The sequence below is a fragment of the Cetorhinus maximus genome, chromosome 1, assembly GCF_964194155.1.
Source record: "Cetorhinus maximus chromosome 1, sCetMax3.hap1.1, whole genome shotgun sequence".
Taxonomy (NCBI): domain Eukaryota; kingdom Metazoa; phylum Chordata; class Chondrichthyes; order Lamniformes; family Cetorhinidae; genus Cetorhinus; species Cetorhinus maximus.
The window spans coordinates 175,649,961-175,664,835 of record NC_135879.1 but is presented as its reverse complement, the minus strand read 5'-3'; the positions used below and the strand labels follow the sequence as shown (position 1 = coordinate 175,664,835).

General features: G+C 41.6%; 1 protein-coding gene across 1 annotated transcript in view; it reads right to left on the bottom strand.

Moving 5' to 3' along the window:
• The window catches only part of LOC144685518 (potassium/sodium hyperpolarization-activated cyclic nucleotide-gated channel 1-like), a 324,879-nt gene that overhangs the window by 264,634 nt on the left and 45,370 nt on the right, over positions 1–14,875 (bottom strand). Inside the window, exon 2 of the mRNA XM_078550109.1 lies at positions 7,306–7,729. Coding sequence (XP_078406235.1) covers positions 7,306–7,729 — 424 coding nt within the window. The remainder of the gene's footprint in view (positions 1–7,305; positions 7,730–14,875) is intronic.

The window sequence follows — 14,875 nt, the reverse complement described above, 5'->3', positions numbered from 1 at the left end:
GATCAGAATTTATGGATAGATTTACAAGAAACATGAAAAAATATATTCTTGAAGAATTAAACAAGGGGTGATATTATGGAGATACTATAATATAGGCCAGCTCCATTTGCAATTCCTCAGATAATGATGCTCTCCATACTGGCAAGCCAGAAGGTCTGGACAATATCCAGGCTTGGGTTGTTAAGTGGCAGATAACATTCTTACCAACATAATGTCAGGAAATGATTGCCTCCAACAAGAGAGAGAGTCTAAGCGCCTCCCATGACATTCAATTGATGATTGTGATAATAACATTAAACCCTTAGGTGTTTACCTTGGTTTGACCTAATATTTATGGTTTTATTTTAACCATCTTTTAAAATAGTTCAGTTTGAATTTCTGCAAGTGAGACAATTAACAATTAAAGCAGCCTGAGAACAGGAGGGTAGCTGTTCTTGATTAACTAAATGACCTTAAAGGTGTTAAATGTTTGGGTTTAAGCAGTTGTATCCATCTTAATTACACTATGTGCAATTTGAGGTCTCTTTGTCAGCTTTAAAGAAATAAGGAAAATATTTGAACTCAGCAGCATGAACTTAATATGACACCTTATCTTTAAAGAAGAACAATGTGTTTTTAATTAGGTTTTAGCTTACTAATAAGGAGTGAGACAGTCAGAATTAAGGATAAAAGTTGGAAATTTCCTTCCTTGACACCATTCTGTCACCTTCTGTGGTGTGATTCTTCTGCTTCACAGTTCAACATCACTTCAAGAAACAGAAGAAGAAAGGCTTTGACTGTGCTGTCAGAATTAAAGGAATCCTAGGCCCTTGAGGGATAAGAAACTTCCACGCTGTCTTCACTGCTTTTTCTTAAGTATATATAACATCTTGCTTAATCATTTCTACTTGATTCACAAATACTGGTCATTTATAACTTATTAGGTCAGGCACAACCTTGGGTCAAAATCCTGGAACTCCCTCCCTAACAGCACTGTGGGTGTACCTACACCACATGGACTGCCAGCGGTTCATGAAGGCAGCTCACTGCCACCTTCTCAAGGGCTATTAGGGATGGGCAATAAATGCTGGCCCAGCCAGCGACGCTCACATCCCATGAATGAATGAAAAAAGGACACCTAGAATTAAGAATTCAGAACCTAGATACTTTAATTAAAAGTGTTTTATATCTCAAAACCCCTTAAAAACTTACACAATGGCATTACTATTGCCAAGTCTGCCACCACCAACATCCTAGGGGGTCACCATTGATCAGAAACTCAACTGGACCAGCCACATAGATCCTGTGCCTACCAAATCAGCGGATGCATATTCTGTGGCAAGTGGTTCACTTCCTGACTCCCTAAAGCTTCTCCTCCATCTACAAGACAGAAATCAAAAGCAAAATGGAATATTGTCTGCTTGCTTGGATGGGTGCAGTTGCATCAGAAAAAAGCAGTCTGCTTGATCAGGAGTCCATCCACCACCATAAACATTCATTCCCTCGACTACGAGCACACACTAGTTGCCGTGTGCACCATCCACCGAATGCACGACAGAAATTCAACTGAAAGCTTTTTCAACAGCATCTCCAAAATCTGTGACCTCCACTGCCTAGAAGAGCAGTAGCTGCATGAGAACATCTCCAAATTCTCACCCAAGTCACTCACCATCCTGACTTAAACACCTTACTTTATCACTGATTGGTCAAAATAGAATTGGCTATCTAACAGCACCATGGGGTACCTTCACCAGATAGAACTCAGCAGTTCAAAAGGAGGTTTCACCACCAACTTCTCAAGGGCAAAGGGGGATGGGCTATATCTGCTCAAAATGCCCATTGCCAGAGAATTTTTAAAATAATTTTATCGGATATTTAAGGAGTGGAAAGTTAAATCTGGAATATTACTTGCTGTAAATAGCAAGGGTAGACCAGTGGGTCTTAAATACAAACTAGTAAAAGCTAAATTTAGGATTATTGCACGATATTTTCCTTTATACAAATATGATCAACATATTGAATAGACTTCCAGGAACAGGAGTGCAGGCAAAAACTCTGGAATTGTAAGAACAAGTGAATACTGAAGTGCAAGGACTTCAGGTTCCTTCTGAGTAGAACTAAGAAGAACCAAGTGGCCTTCTTCATCCTAACCTCTTGTGATCTTGTAAAGGACTTTTGGTAGGTACAAAAGCTAAAGTTCACACGTTAGTCAAAGTAAATATTTTGGCTTAATGAGTAAATGTATTAAATGTTCTCTCTGCTATGTCTTACTATTTACTGCAACTTATCTGACAGGAAGTGTAGTTTTCAGCACATGGTGAATGCAGACAGTACATGGTAAATACAGAATTATATTTTCTCCTTATTGCTGTGATGTAAACCCAATTCAATGTTTTTGTGATGAAAGGGCTGATTTTATCACCCACGAACCACTACTGCAGCCTACTACAGATTACTGGGGGATGGAATTAAAGTAGAGACAGTACAGTCCTCTTGCTTGGTGCCACAGTCATACTAGCTAAGATTATTACTCCTGGTTTTTGGTTAGCATCTCAAGACCTCATCACAAACGAACAAGAGCCTCATTCAAATGCAAAATTCTGATGCTGTAATTCAGAGTCTAATGCCATTTTAATATAAAGACACGCATTTCCCCAATGCTGGGCTTGCCAAGAACACCAGGCATCAAGCACAACAATCCTAGAAGGAGACTGAAATGGTAAGTTCTTTTTTTCAAATAAGCTTCCTTTTTAGCCAAGAGGAGCAATCGTTTCCTCAACAACAATGACAGGATAATGTATTTTGGCCTAAGCCAGGAGGTTGATGCTTTCCTGTGATTACTGTACTAGGTATCACCACAGGTAGAGATTTCAACACATATGCAGCTCTGCAATGCAGTGACTAGCCAACACAGAGACACTCAGAACTACAAAACCCGAAATTCAGATTCTCTATGATTATCCATCCATTAGATTTAACATTAGTTCTAGCCACTGAGGAGTCCTGCAAATTACCTACTATTGTTTTACACACTTCACTCACTATCTCACAGGAGAGCATCACCCTCTTGACTTAGGCCAAAATACAACATCCTGCCATTGTCGTCGAGGGCACTGCTCGGGGAAATGTGTGTCTTTATATTGCAATGGCAACAGAAAAACATTGAATTGGGTTTACATCACATCAATATGGAGAAAATACAATTCTGTTCATTGATACAGTGTCCCCGAGACATAAAGAGCTGAAAGTATTAGTGCTAGGTACATGTTCTGGGAATATCCACTGCGAACCCTGGTCAGGCAGTGGTTCAATCGTCAACGTTACAAAGATAGAATGAAAGAAAGAACTTATATTGAGAAAGCCCTTTACACACTTGGTTCCAACCAGCCGGTACGAGGTTAGGACATGGGAATTCCCAGTGGTGGGAGTCCCTGCCCACTTCCTACAGCACTGAACATTTGAAAATGGTGGTGCCTCAGTCCCATACTGGGCCACACAGAATGCATGAAATAACAACAACTTGTATTTTTATAGCACCTTTAACTTAGTAAAACCTCCCAAGGCCCTTCGCAGGAGCATTATGAAAGAAGTGATGAGTCACCCAAGGTCACACAAATCATGAAGACTGCCAGATGTCATCTCATTTCGAAGGACTGACAATGACGACGATCAATCAAAACTTGACATTGAGCCACTTAAGGAGGTATTAGGGAAGATAACCAAAAGCTTGCTCAAAGAAGTAGGTTTCAAGGAGCGTCTTAAAAAAGGAAATAGAGGAAGAGAGACAGAGAAGTTGGGGAAGGAATTCCAGAGTTTATGGCCCTGGCAGCTGGAGGCATGGCTACCAATGGTAAGTTATTACAATAGAGGATACCTATGAGGCCAGAAAAGAGCGTAATGGGTGGAACAAAACTACAGAAATAGGGATGGGCAAGGCCATGAGGGATTTGAAAACAAGGATGAGAATTTTAAAATGGAGACATTGTTTAACTGGGAGCCAATGTAGATCAGGGAGCACAGGAATGATAGGTGAATGGGTTTTGGTGCAGGAATCAAGTTGGAGCATTTCCGTTTCCCAATAACTGCTCAGCAATACCCATTGTCCAAGAACAGAGAACACAGTTACAGGTGCATGCTCATAAAGTAGGAAAAAGTGCAAAGTTTGCAGATAAGGCCACAAAATACCTACAGTCGATATATATTTCTCTAAACTGCAACACATTTATTAAGACCAGAGATAAAAACAGGAAGTGCTGGAAATACTCAGCAGGACTGGCAGCATCTGGGGAGAGAGACCGTTTCAGGTCGAATATGACTCTTCTTCGGAACTTTGCTAAGGCAATCCTCTTTGCTTATGTGCCCACTGCTCCAAGCAGTTCTGATTAAGCAACAATAGGGTTTACTTAAAATGCAGAGTATGTATATCAGCATCTGAAAAAGGTTTTTATTTCTATTACATTTGCTCACTGTGAATAAAAATCAAATTGCCAGCATTCCCATTAAGGAAATTCCTTTAATTGGGATGGTGCTGTAGCTAGGTTGGACCCTTTTAATACCTTTCATCAAAACAGTCTTATGGCATTAGATATTTTATATACTTTATCTGGCTTAATTGGAGCATTGCTTCCCCATTAAATGAGCTTAAAATGATGTTTTGCCAACAGCTTCCCACCTGGTAGCAGAAGCTTGCAATTTTCATTCTCCATAAACATGCTTGCAATGCTATTTACAGGTGCAATCTTACTGTCAGAAAAGATTTGAGATGCAGGGCTCTGCGTCCTAAGCATCTGCACTAGCAGCAAGCTTCCATCACAGTAAGCCTGTCAAAATATTCTTCAGGAAATCCTTAACTAGCCACAGCATGTGTGCATGGACAAGGCCTCCTGTGATACACATTCTGCCAACATCAGTATACATCATTATGATCTAGAAAGGTGCAGATATAATTTAAAAAGCTTAGGTCATGAATCTCAATTTTATAAGCAAAAAAAAATGTTCTTCAATGTTTTGGCTGTTTTTAATGTGAGGTTTAGCACTGGATGAGCACCGCAATTGCTCTGACTCAAGTCGGAAGTGTAATTGTTACCTTACAGCCATCTATATAAGGGCAAGGTTAACCAAAGCTGGCGTTTTAATGGTGCTTTGTCAACATTTTACAGCACCAGCAACCTCATATTACTGTTTCTACTTGCTGTCGATTCCTATTCAAGCCTTGTATTCAATATTATCATGGAGTGATCATTCTCCCATCCCGAGCCTGAATAGATTGTTCAATCACTCACTTAGAAAACACAAGCTGCCCTCAAATTTTCTTCCCCAACTTAATTTCATAAGGCATTCACTCATTCTGATGGTAAAAAACAGTCAATATTTTCTAACTATGTAATGTATGAAACAACAAAGGGAAGTTGATCTGGTATTGTTTCTGAAATGGTGCCCAAGATAGCATTTTTGTGTGAAAATTTATTTTGCACAGTCTGCTGTGTACTTTAATTTGCCACAGAAAATGTACTTTGAGGGCAGCTCAATAGTAGTCACATACCTCAGACAGGAAACAGGAACTGCGCTCCTGGCCATGGCCCCTGGGGCCTTCAGACTGTTCATGGGTAAAGAAAAGTGTGCCACAAAGAATTATTGCTTGCCTTCATCTTCAGCCTACTCCTGAGCCCCTGACAGACTCTCCAGTTCATAGGAATCCAATGGGAGGCATCTGCACCATCAATCTTCAAGTACTGTTGTGTTGTGTGGTACTGAACATTCACAGGCAATGGGAAATCAGGCCAGAGGATAGGGCTATCACTCCAACCTCACTATAATGGTAATACTGATTTTGGACCTACTACAATTGCAGGCCTAGATGCGCCCACTCGTAAAGCCCCAGGAAATCTCAATAGCATCGGGGAAACCAAGCATGTAACCTAATGGGTTTTTGCCCCTATGCATTCTTCAGTGTACTTGGGGAGGCAATGATCTTCCCAGGCACAGGAGAGAGGACTATATACCCATGTGTATGCATAGGAAATAGTAGAGTAGGCCGGTATATGAAGATGGTGTGACAAAGATAGTTTCCCAAAGGGTGTTAATACTGCACAATGACCTCATTATCACAGGAGCATCAGGCATTCATTTCAACAACAATCTGGTCAAGATGTGGTACAGTTTTAGAAATCCTGTCAAAACTACCACTTTATGGGACACATTTTTGTGCTATTTGTGCTATCTGTCATGGACTTTGACTGAGCATCAAATGTATGACGGTAGCGAAGTACAGTTGTTCTTAGAGGTATTCTCTCATTTGTCAAAAGCGTATGAAAGATGCTGCATCAAGCTTGTAAAGAGAAATTGGTAAGAATGTGAATATATCAGTTATCAGATAATGAATTGGGTTTATTACTAAATTTTTCAGACCTTTTGTAAAGCAAAAGCTATGTGCCTAGGGCTGAATATTCAAAGTATGGAACATAGAATTCCCACTATTAGCTATACCTCTTAATCTACATCTTACAGAAGCATTCCTCTAGTACCAGGCTGATATTTACATTTCACTTACCCTTCCTCTGAGCGAGATTATCAAATTAGTACAAATATCACTGAATTCTGGTAGAATACTGCACCATGAATTCACATCCACCTAGAACTGGACTGAAATTGTCTGAACTGAGAAACCTTTAAATAAGAGACCTTCTGGGTTTGCACGAAGGTTGAAATAAAATGTTACATAAATGCAGCACTATCCAGTCACACAAGAAGGCAAATGGTGCTGCTGGTGGGGTTGAAACAGGTACCTCGTTATGTGAAACTAACAACACTGATAAACAAGGGGTCATTTTGCAAGTCATCACTGTTTGTAGACAGTCTAGTTCACCTGACGACTGCTGCATCTCACTCCATACTTCCACATCATACTGCTAAGCTAAAAGGTGCTCTGAGTTCAGCTTCCCAGACTCAAAAGAACATTCGTGAAATTTCAGTGTGACATTTGGATCTATGCTAATATTAAACAATCCCTTCAAAATTAAGTTCTAAATATTTTCAATTCCATCAACTCCTGGGGAGCTTTGAAACTTTGCTCTAGTCTAGCTGCAGATGTTCAAAGTCTAAGCAATGCAACACTATTTTCACATGATGGTTGAATATTGCTTGCTTGAACTCAATCAGGCCAAATTTACTTCCGTCTTATATGCAGAGTTTGCATTGTTACCAAACCAAAATTACTTTGTACCAACACAATCTGTGTGGTTAAAAAAAAAAATTAATAGTGGTTTCACAGCAGAACTGCAAATTGTAACTTGATGTAAGATTTAGAAGTTGAAAAAAGTACCTTACCTCCTCCCACTGGTGTATATATCGTATAAGCCTTGAAAGTCTTAATAATCGCAAGAGACTGAGGATTTTTGTAAACCTCACAATTCTCAGTGCTCTGGCAGTCTTGTAAACATCAGAATCAAATCCCTTTTCTATAATCAGAAAGATATAATCCACTGGTATGGAAGAGATAAAATCTATGATAAACCAGCTCTTTAAGTATTTCCACTTGATAACATTTGGGTCCAGTATGATTTCGGCATTATCTTCTACAACAATTCCAGTTCTAAAATTGACTATCAAGTCCAAAAGGAAGAAGGTATCAGATGCAACGTTAAAAACAATCCAAATGGTTGATGTCGACTCAGTGAAGAAGGTGATTCCCACGGGAATAATTATGAGATTTCCTACCATAAGCATCAGCATTATCAAGTCCCAGTAAAACCTAAAAAAGAGAGAAAATGGAAAACAGTAAGTGGAAGAAACCATAACTGTCCTTGTTATTTGGTTCCAATTTGGTTCAATAATTATAGTAATTGAATAGATTCAGCGGTTATTGCAAATCCAGTCTACACAACAGATGATCAAAAGTGCTTGAATCACCACTGAAAGGTGCCTGCTTGTTTAATTCCAAATTCAGATTCAAGAGGTACTGATGTGCTGCCAACAGAGTGGTGAGGATCCATCTGTACACCCAAAACTCTCACAAGCATCAACCATCCAACATAGATGAAAGACTGCAATTCCAATGTTATATTTTCAGAAATACACTTCCCATTTAAATTTTATAAAGCTTTTTCAAAAATGATTTCAGTCCAGTTTTAAGGGGAATGTCAGTTTAAATCAGTAATTTCTAGTTTCAAAAGCAGAACATTTCTTAAAATGGTGCTCCCTTTAAATGCAACAAAATATGTTTTCTAGTTTCTTAAATAAATGTAGCTATTTACTCTTGCGGCATAGTTGGCATCTATTTAACATTTTAAAAGATCAATTCCCTCCATTAAATCCTTTACCCACCTACCTGTGCCATCCCTCACCACCACAAATCGATGCTGCTGGTAGATTTTCATAAAAACTGGCACTTCCTCTAGTACCTGACATAATGTGTATTCTCCCTGATGTGAACCTACATAGGGAGTACTGACAGGCACACTTTCTGGCAGGAACCACTAATTATAATCAGGAACAGAAAACTAGCTGATATCGTTCCCCTTACTTAAGCTGAGTAAATGGAGGCCAACTGGAGATTCCTATTCTTCACTTAAAAAAGCATCTAACTCAAAGATGGGAAAATTTGAAGTTGGGACTTTGTTGGTTAGTATAACTCAGGCCGGAATTTTCCAGCCCTGTTGGCATCAGGCGTCATGGCGGGCGGGGAGGGACAATATGGCAAAAAGGCCAAAAAAAATCGGTTTTACGCCGTAGTGAAACAAGTTTGTGATCGTCCGCTCCACCCATCAATAGCGGGCCATGTTTCCGCCAGACACGTCGGGAACATCAGTTTCATACATTTGCACCGAATTATAAGTCCTGCTCTCAGGAATCATCCCCCACGTCAAATTTGTCGCCCAAATTGGCGTGAATCCAGAACAGCGTGCTTCATGACTGCCTTTAAAAGGTGTGCACCTGGCGACCTGAGCTTCGAGGGGAACTTGAAGGTGAGTGCACACAACCTTGCACAGTGCTGGTCCAGAACTTTTCAACCCTCAGGCGCAGACTGCAAATTAATGTGTGTTTTAGGGGGCAGCAGAACAATTGGCCAACTGGGAAGGTAGTAGAATCTCCTTGCAAAAGGTGGCCATGGCACAGTCACTGACAGAGGTGCTCACAGCCCCTTGCAATGCTTTTATTAAGGTTTGGACCAGTATCCCACATGGTTCAAGCTAACAGTGCAGCCTTATAATGTGGGTTAGGAGAATACCTGTGCCTGAGCTGAGAGCACAGCATAGAGTCCAGTGGGCAAAGCTGCTGTCAATTAGCCAAATGGAGTAGGGCGAACGTGGGTAGGGTTTCAGTCAGCCAATGAGCGTGGCCAGCACTCTCATGTATGCATGAAGGGGTCTTCAGATTTAACCAAGAGAGTACACCCATGCTAACTGACATGTCTTCCTCTTTGATCCTGCAGGAGAAGAACATCAGGACCATGGAGCCCGGTGATTTAGTGGTATGTCTCATGACTTACAGAGACCAGAGAAGAAGAAGAGAGCAGAGGAGGCGCCTGACTCAGGAAAGGGAGGAGTATCTCTCTCAAGATGAAGGGGTGGCAGGGCCTGCTGCACACACAGCTGAAGGTCCACAGCACCTATAGAGCCAGGGTCTATAGACAGCGCCTGTCATTCCTGCAGAAGACTGAGAACCAGTGTCGTCGAAGATTGCACATGTCTAGGGAACTGTTCGGTCATACACGCCACATGCTGCAGGATTTGGCACTACAGGGATATGGAGGGCATCCACTGCCAATGGCCATGAAAGTGACCACAGCGCATCCTACAGGCCTGCAAACACATCCTACAGATCTGCGCGCGATTCCAAGGGAGCATCCATGACTCCTACATCCTTAGCAGGTCTCAGATCCCTGACATCTTCCAGGGTCCACAAAGGCTGCAGGATTGGCCCCTCAGGGACAAGGGCTGCCCGCAGAAGACATGGCTGATGACACCCTTACGGCGGCCTCAGACTGCAGCAGAGCAATGGTACAACGGGGCTCAAGCCACGACCCGGACTTTGGTGGAGCAAACGATAGACATTTTGAAAATGAGGTTCCGCTGCCTCAACAGGTCCGGTGGAACACTGCAATACAGTCCTCAGAGGGTGTCGGGCATCATCATCACTTGTTGCATGCTCCTTAACCTGGCGCTGCAACGGGGGGGGTGGACCTGGCTGAGGAGGAGATGGAGCAGATGCATGTCTCCTCCAATGAGGAGGAGACTGAAGGGGGTGATGATGATGTCTTTGAAAGCGACGATGCCGGCGATGAGGCCATCGCACTGGCCAGACGAGGCTGGCACGCTCAGGAGGCCCTCAAAGCCACAAGATTCATGGAGGATGATGATGGGCTTCAGTGAGGACAGCCCTGACATCCTCACCTTGTATCTGTGAACGTTTGACTCCTGTATGGCTGATGATAGTGCATATACCCTCACTGCTATGGCTCATGTCATGGAGACACAGCGGAGGCCTGAATAATTGTTAGCTTCCAGGAGGATGATGACGACATGCAGTGACGACACTCCATTGATCTTCACATTGCCCCTGTGAATGTTTGAGTCCTGTCTGGCTAAGGAAAGCTTGCTTGTGCTCTGTGTACAGAATCATATCATGGAGACGCAGCCATGAAACTTTCAATGCATCTAATCCTTTGTCAGGCTTCAGCACCTGACCCCTTCAGGAGCACAGCGTCACTGGTCACAGATACTGACGAGATGTGAGCCAGCCCCACTTCAAAGGTGCTGAGAGCACACAGAGAGAATGACAGAATATGTGACGCATGCCCACAACATTCTGGCAGCAATAACAAGCACCATCGAGATGCAGGCATCTCTAATGTGTCCATTGAGTGTGAAGTCAGACCATAACTTTGGTCTGAAGGTTACACACTGCAAAGGGAAGAGGCCTTGGACAGAGGCACCTGCCTATATCTTGTGCAGGAACCAAGGTTTCACATTTTAAAAAAATTCATTTATGGGGTGTGGGCATCGCTGGCTAGGCCAGCATTTAGTGCCCATCACTAATTGCCCTTGAGAAGGTGGGGATGAGATGCCTTCCTGAACCACTGCAGTCCCTGTGGTGTAGGAACACCCACAGCGCTGTTAGGAAGAGAGTTCCAGGATTTTGACCCAGCGGCAGTGAAGGAATAACAATATATTTCCAAGTCAGGATGGCGAATGGTGGTGTTCCCATCTATCAGCTGCCCTTGTCCTTCTAGATGGTGGCGGTCGTGGGTTTGGAAGTTCCTGCATAAGGAGTGAGTGAGTTTCTGCAGTGCATCTTGTAGATGATACACACTGCTGCTACTGTGCGTCAATGGCGGAGGGAGTGGATGTTGAAAGTGGTGAATGGGGTACCAATCAAGCAGGCTGCTTTGTCCTGGATGGTGTCAAGCTTCTTGAGTGTTGTTGGAGTTGCATTCATCCAGGCAATTGGAGAGGATTCCATCACACTCCTGACTTGTGCCTTGTAGATGGTGGACACACTTTGGAGAGTCAGGAGGTGAGTTACTCGTCACAGGATTCCTAGCCTCTGACTTGTTCTTGTAGCTACTGTATCTATGTGGCTAGTCCAGTTTCTGGTCAATGGTAACCCCCAGGATAGTGGGGGATTCAGCGATGGTAATGCCATTGAGTGTCAAGGACTGTGGTTAGATTCTCTTTTGTTGGAGATGGTCATTGCCTGGTACTTGTGTGGTGCAAATGTTGCTTGCCACTAATCAGCCCAAGCCTGGATATTGTCCATGTCTTCCTGCATTTGGGCATAGACTGCTTCAGTACCTGAGGAGTCCTGGGTATGACTCCAACCAATGGAGAGTTTCCCCCCTGATTCCCATTGACTCCAGTTTTGCTGGGGCTCCTTGATGTCACACTGGGTCAAATGCTGCCTTGATGTCAAGGACAGTCACTCTCACCTCACCTCAGGAGTTTTGCTCTTTGTCCATGTTTGAACCAAGACTACAGTAAGGTCAGGAGCTAAGTGATCCTGGTAGAATCCAAATTGTGCATGTCATGAACTTTTAATGTATATATTATAGGAAAATATTTTTCTTTTAAAATAGAGGTTTAGTCTGTGAGTGTGTCTTAATTGGATTAAAGCCAGCTAGTCTGGGTGCTTTTGTGTGTACTAGTTTTGAGATGTAAGCAGAGAGGTAGAATGCATATGCATTTTTTGAATAGAGCATTCAAGAAGTGGGGTGAAAAGTGACACCCATTTAGCAGACACCAAGCAATATGTTTATATTACTAATAAAATTGGTACTATGAAAGGGGTATTATTGTTAGAGAGGTTTATTTCAGAGGTTGGTGATACAATGACAATTTACATTCAATGGGCTGTGCTAGGTATAACTTCAGCAGTTTTGTGTGTGCAGAGCAGAGGCAATGTGAGATCAAAAGCAGTTGTAATACTCCAACTGTCTCCACAGGAACCAAAATGAAAAGAACCTCATTTTGAATTTATATGATGGAAATGTTTTGCCTGGTGTCTGGTTAAGTCTATGGGTTGCTGTTGCCTTAATGGAGATCAGTTTGGGTATTTGTTAATAGTTGTGACTGTGGTGATTTATAGCCATGTGTATGTATTTAACTTGTGTAAATTAATAAAATGTATCATTTAGCTTAATATAAAACCTCTTGAGAGCTGGTGGTATGATTCCTGAATTTAGAGTTGCATCTCAAACATAACACTCAAAATTATAGGTTATGACAGTTGCTTAAAGTTTCTCTCTAGGGTTTTTTTAAATATAACTCAGCTTTACCAACTACTTGGTCATAACAATTGGAGACTCGTCCGGGATAAATTATTTTTCTAATTCCTTGATTGGTGAATCTTAAAGGTTACAAGAGGCACTTTGAATTCAGGAGTTGGTGAGGTATTTTAGAAGTGCTGAGACTGCAAGATGGCTTTGGAAATTGCTCAGACTTGTCTGGGAATAGAAGGGATAACTCTGATTGGGTTGGAGAAAATAACCAAAAGTAAGCTAACGGAGTTGGCAGATAAGTTAAGGTCGGGGTTACCTGAGGGTGCTAGGAAATCAGATATAGCTAAAAGTATAGCACACATCTACAGTTGGAAGTGAAACCTGACACTAATGAGTCACAGCTGGAGGTAGTGAGACTTCAGTTGCAAATGAAGAAGCTTGAATTAGAAGCAAGGGAATTAGCAATTGTGAAGCTGGAGAAGGAGGAAAGAGAAAGAGAGAGAGAGAGAGAGAATTCCAACTGAAAATGTTGGCAGTTAGAGAAGAGATATCAGTAGGTGAGGAAGGATTTATCTCTAGAGTAGAACCCAGTGGTGATATGTTTAAATTTGTACAAGCTCTTCCAAAGTTTGAGGAAAAAGATATTGAAACATTCTTTATTTCATTTGAGAAGCTAGCCAAACAGATGAAATGGCCACAGGAAAGCTGGACTTGCTATGTGGTCCAAGTTGTTAGGTAGGGCACATGAGGTATATGCTTCGCTATCAGAAGAAATGTCAGTGAATTATGATGTAGTGAAAAAAGCTATTTTGAGTGCATATGAGTTGGTTCCTAATGCATACAGGCAGAAAATTAGGAATATGAGAAAACAGCCTGGGCAAACTTATATTGAGTTTGAAACAGTAAAACAAAGTAATTTTGACTGGTGGATATGGGCATTTATAGACGACCTATGCAGCTCTTAGGGAAGTCATTCGTTTGGAAGAATTCAAAGATTCACCCCTTCGGTAGTGAGAACTCATGCGGAGAAATAGAGGGTTGATTCTGTGAGACAAGCAGCAGATATAACTGATTATTATGAGTTAGTTCATAGAGCTAAACACCCTTTTAAATTGGAAAAGGTTAAAAAGTGGGAAGGTGAAAGGAAGGCAGGTAGTCAGGGAAGAGAAGGAGTAGCTGGAAGTGCCCAGGAAGTTGTTTTCTCAGAATAAAAAGGTGCTGACGGTAGAAGTGACATTCAAAAATTGAGGTGTTTTCATTGTAATAAAGTGGGGCACGCAAAGTCAGCATGCTGGAGATTGCAGGGAAAATCTGTTGGAAATTTTGGGGTACAGAAAAGCTCTGGAAGTAAAAGTGCTGTTGGTTCTGAGGTTCAGGCACAGGAGAAACCAGTAGCTTGTATACAGGTGAAACAGGGAGAATCAGTGAAAAGTAAAGAAGCGGGAATGTGTTTACAGTTCACTCAAGAGGAGCAGGTTGCAGAAATGTTGAAAGATTTTGTATGTGAAGGGAAAGTCTTTCCATGTGTACAGGGTGGAGTAGGTAAAGATTTAAAATTTTAAGAGACACAGGGCTAGTCAATCCTTAATGTTGTGGGACAGTGATATTTGTTGTTCAAATGGAGTGTTGCAGGAGAAGGTAATAATAAATGAGGTCCATAGAGATGCTAAATCTATTCCATTGTGGAAGGTAAATTTAAAGAGCAAATGGAAGTCAGGTGAAGTTATAGTTCGAGTGGTGGAAAAATTGCCCATTACAGGGATTCAATTTATTCTGGGTAATGATATAGCTGGTTTGCAAATGTGGGTGATGCCTATGGTAGTTGAGCAGCCTGTAGAAGTGTTTTCAACAAAGGTGTTACAGAAGGAAAATCCTGGATTGTTTCCTGATTGTGTTATAATGAGATTAAAGGCTCATCAGGAAGGACAAGATAAATAAGTTAAGCAGGCAGTTCAAAGGCAAGAGGGCGTTGAAATCCAATTAGCTGGCACTGTATTTGATAACATTGTTCAGGAGGAAGGAATGCAAGACAGTTTAGTTTAAATGTTTAACTCAAAGAGGTTAATGGAGTTACAGAAAAATGAATTGCAATGAATACAGTTATATCAGAAAGCTTATTCAGAAACCGAAGCAAAATGGATTCCAGTATGTTATTATCTTTGAGGGGATATTTTGATGAGA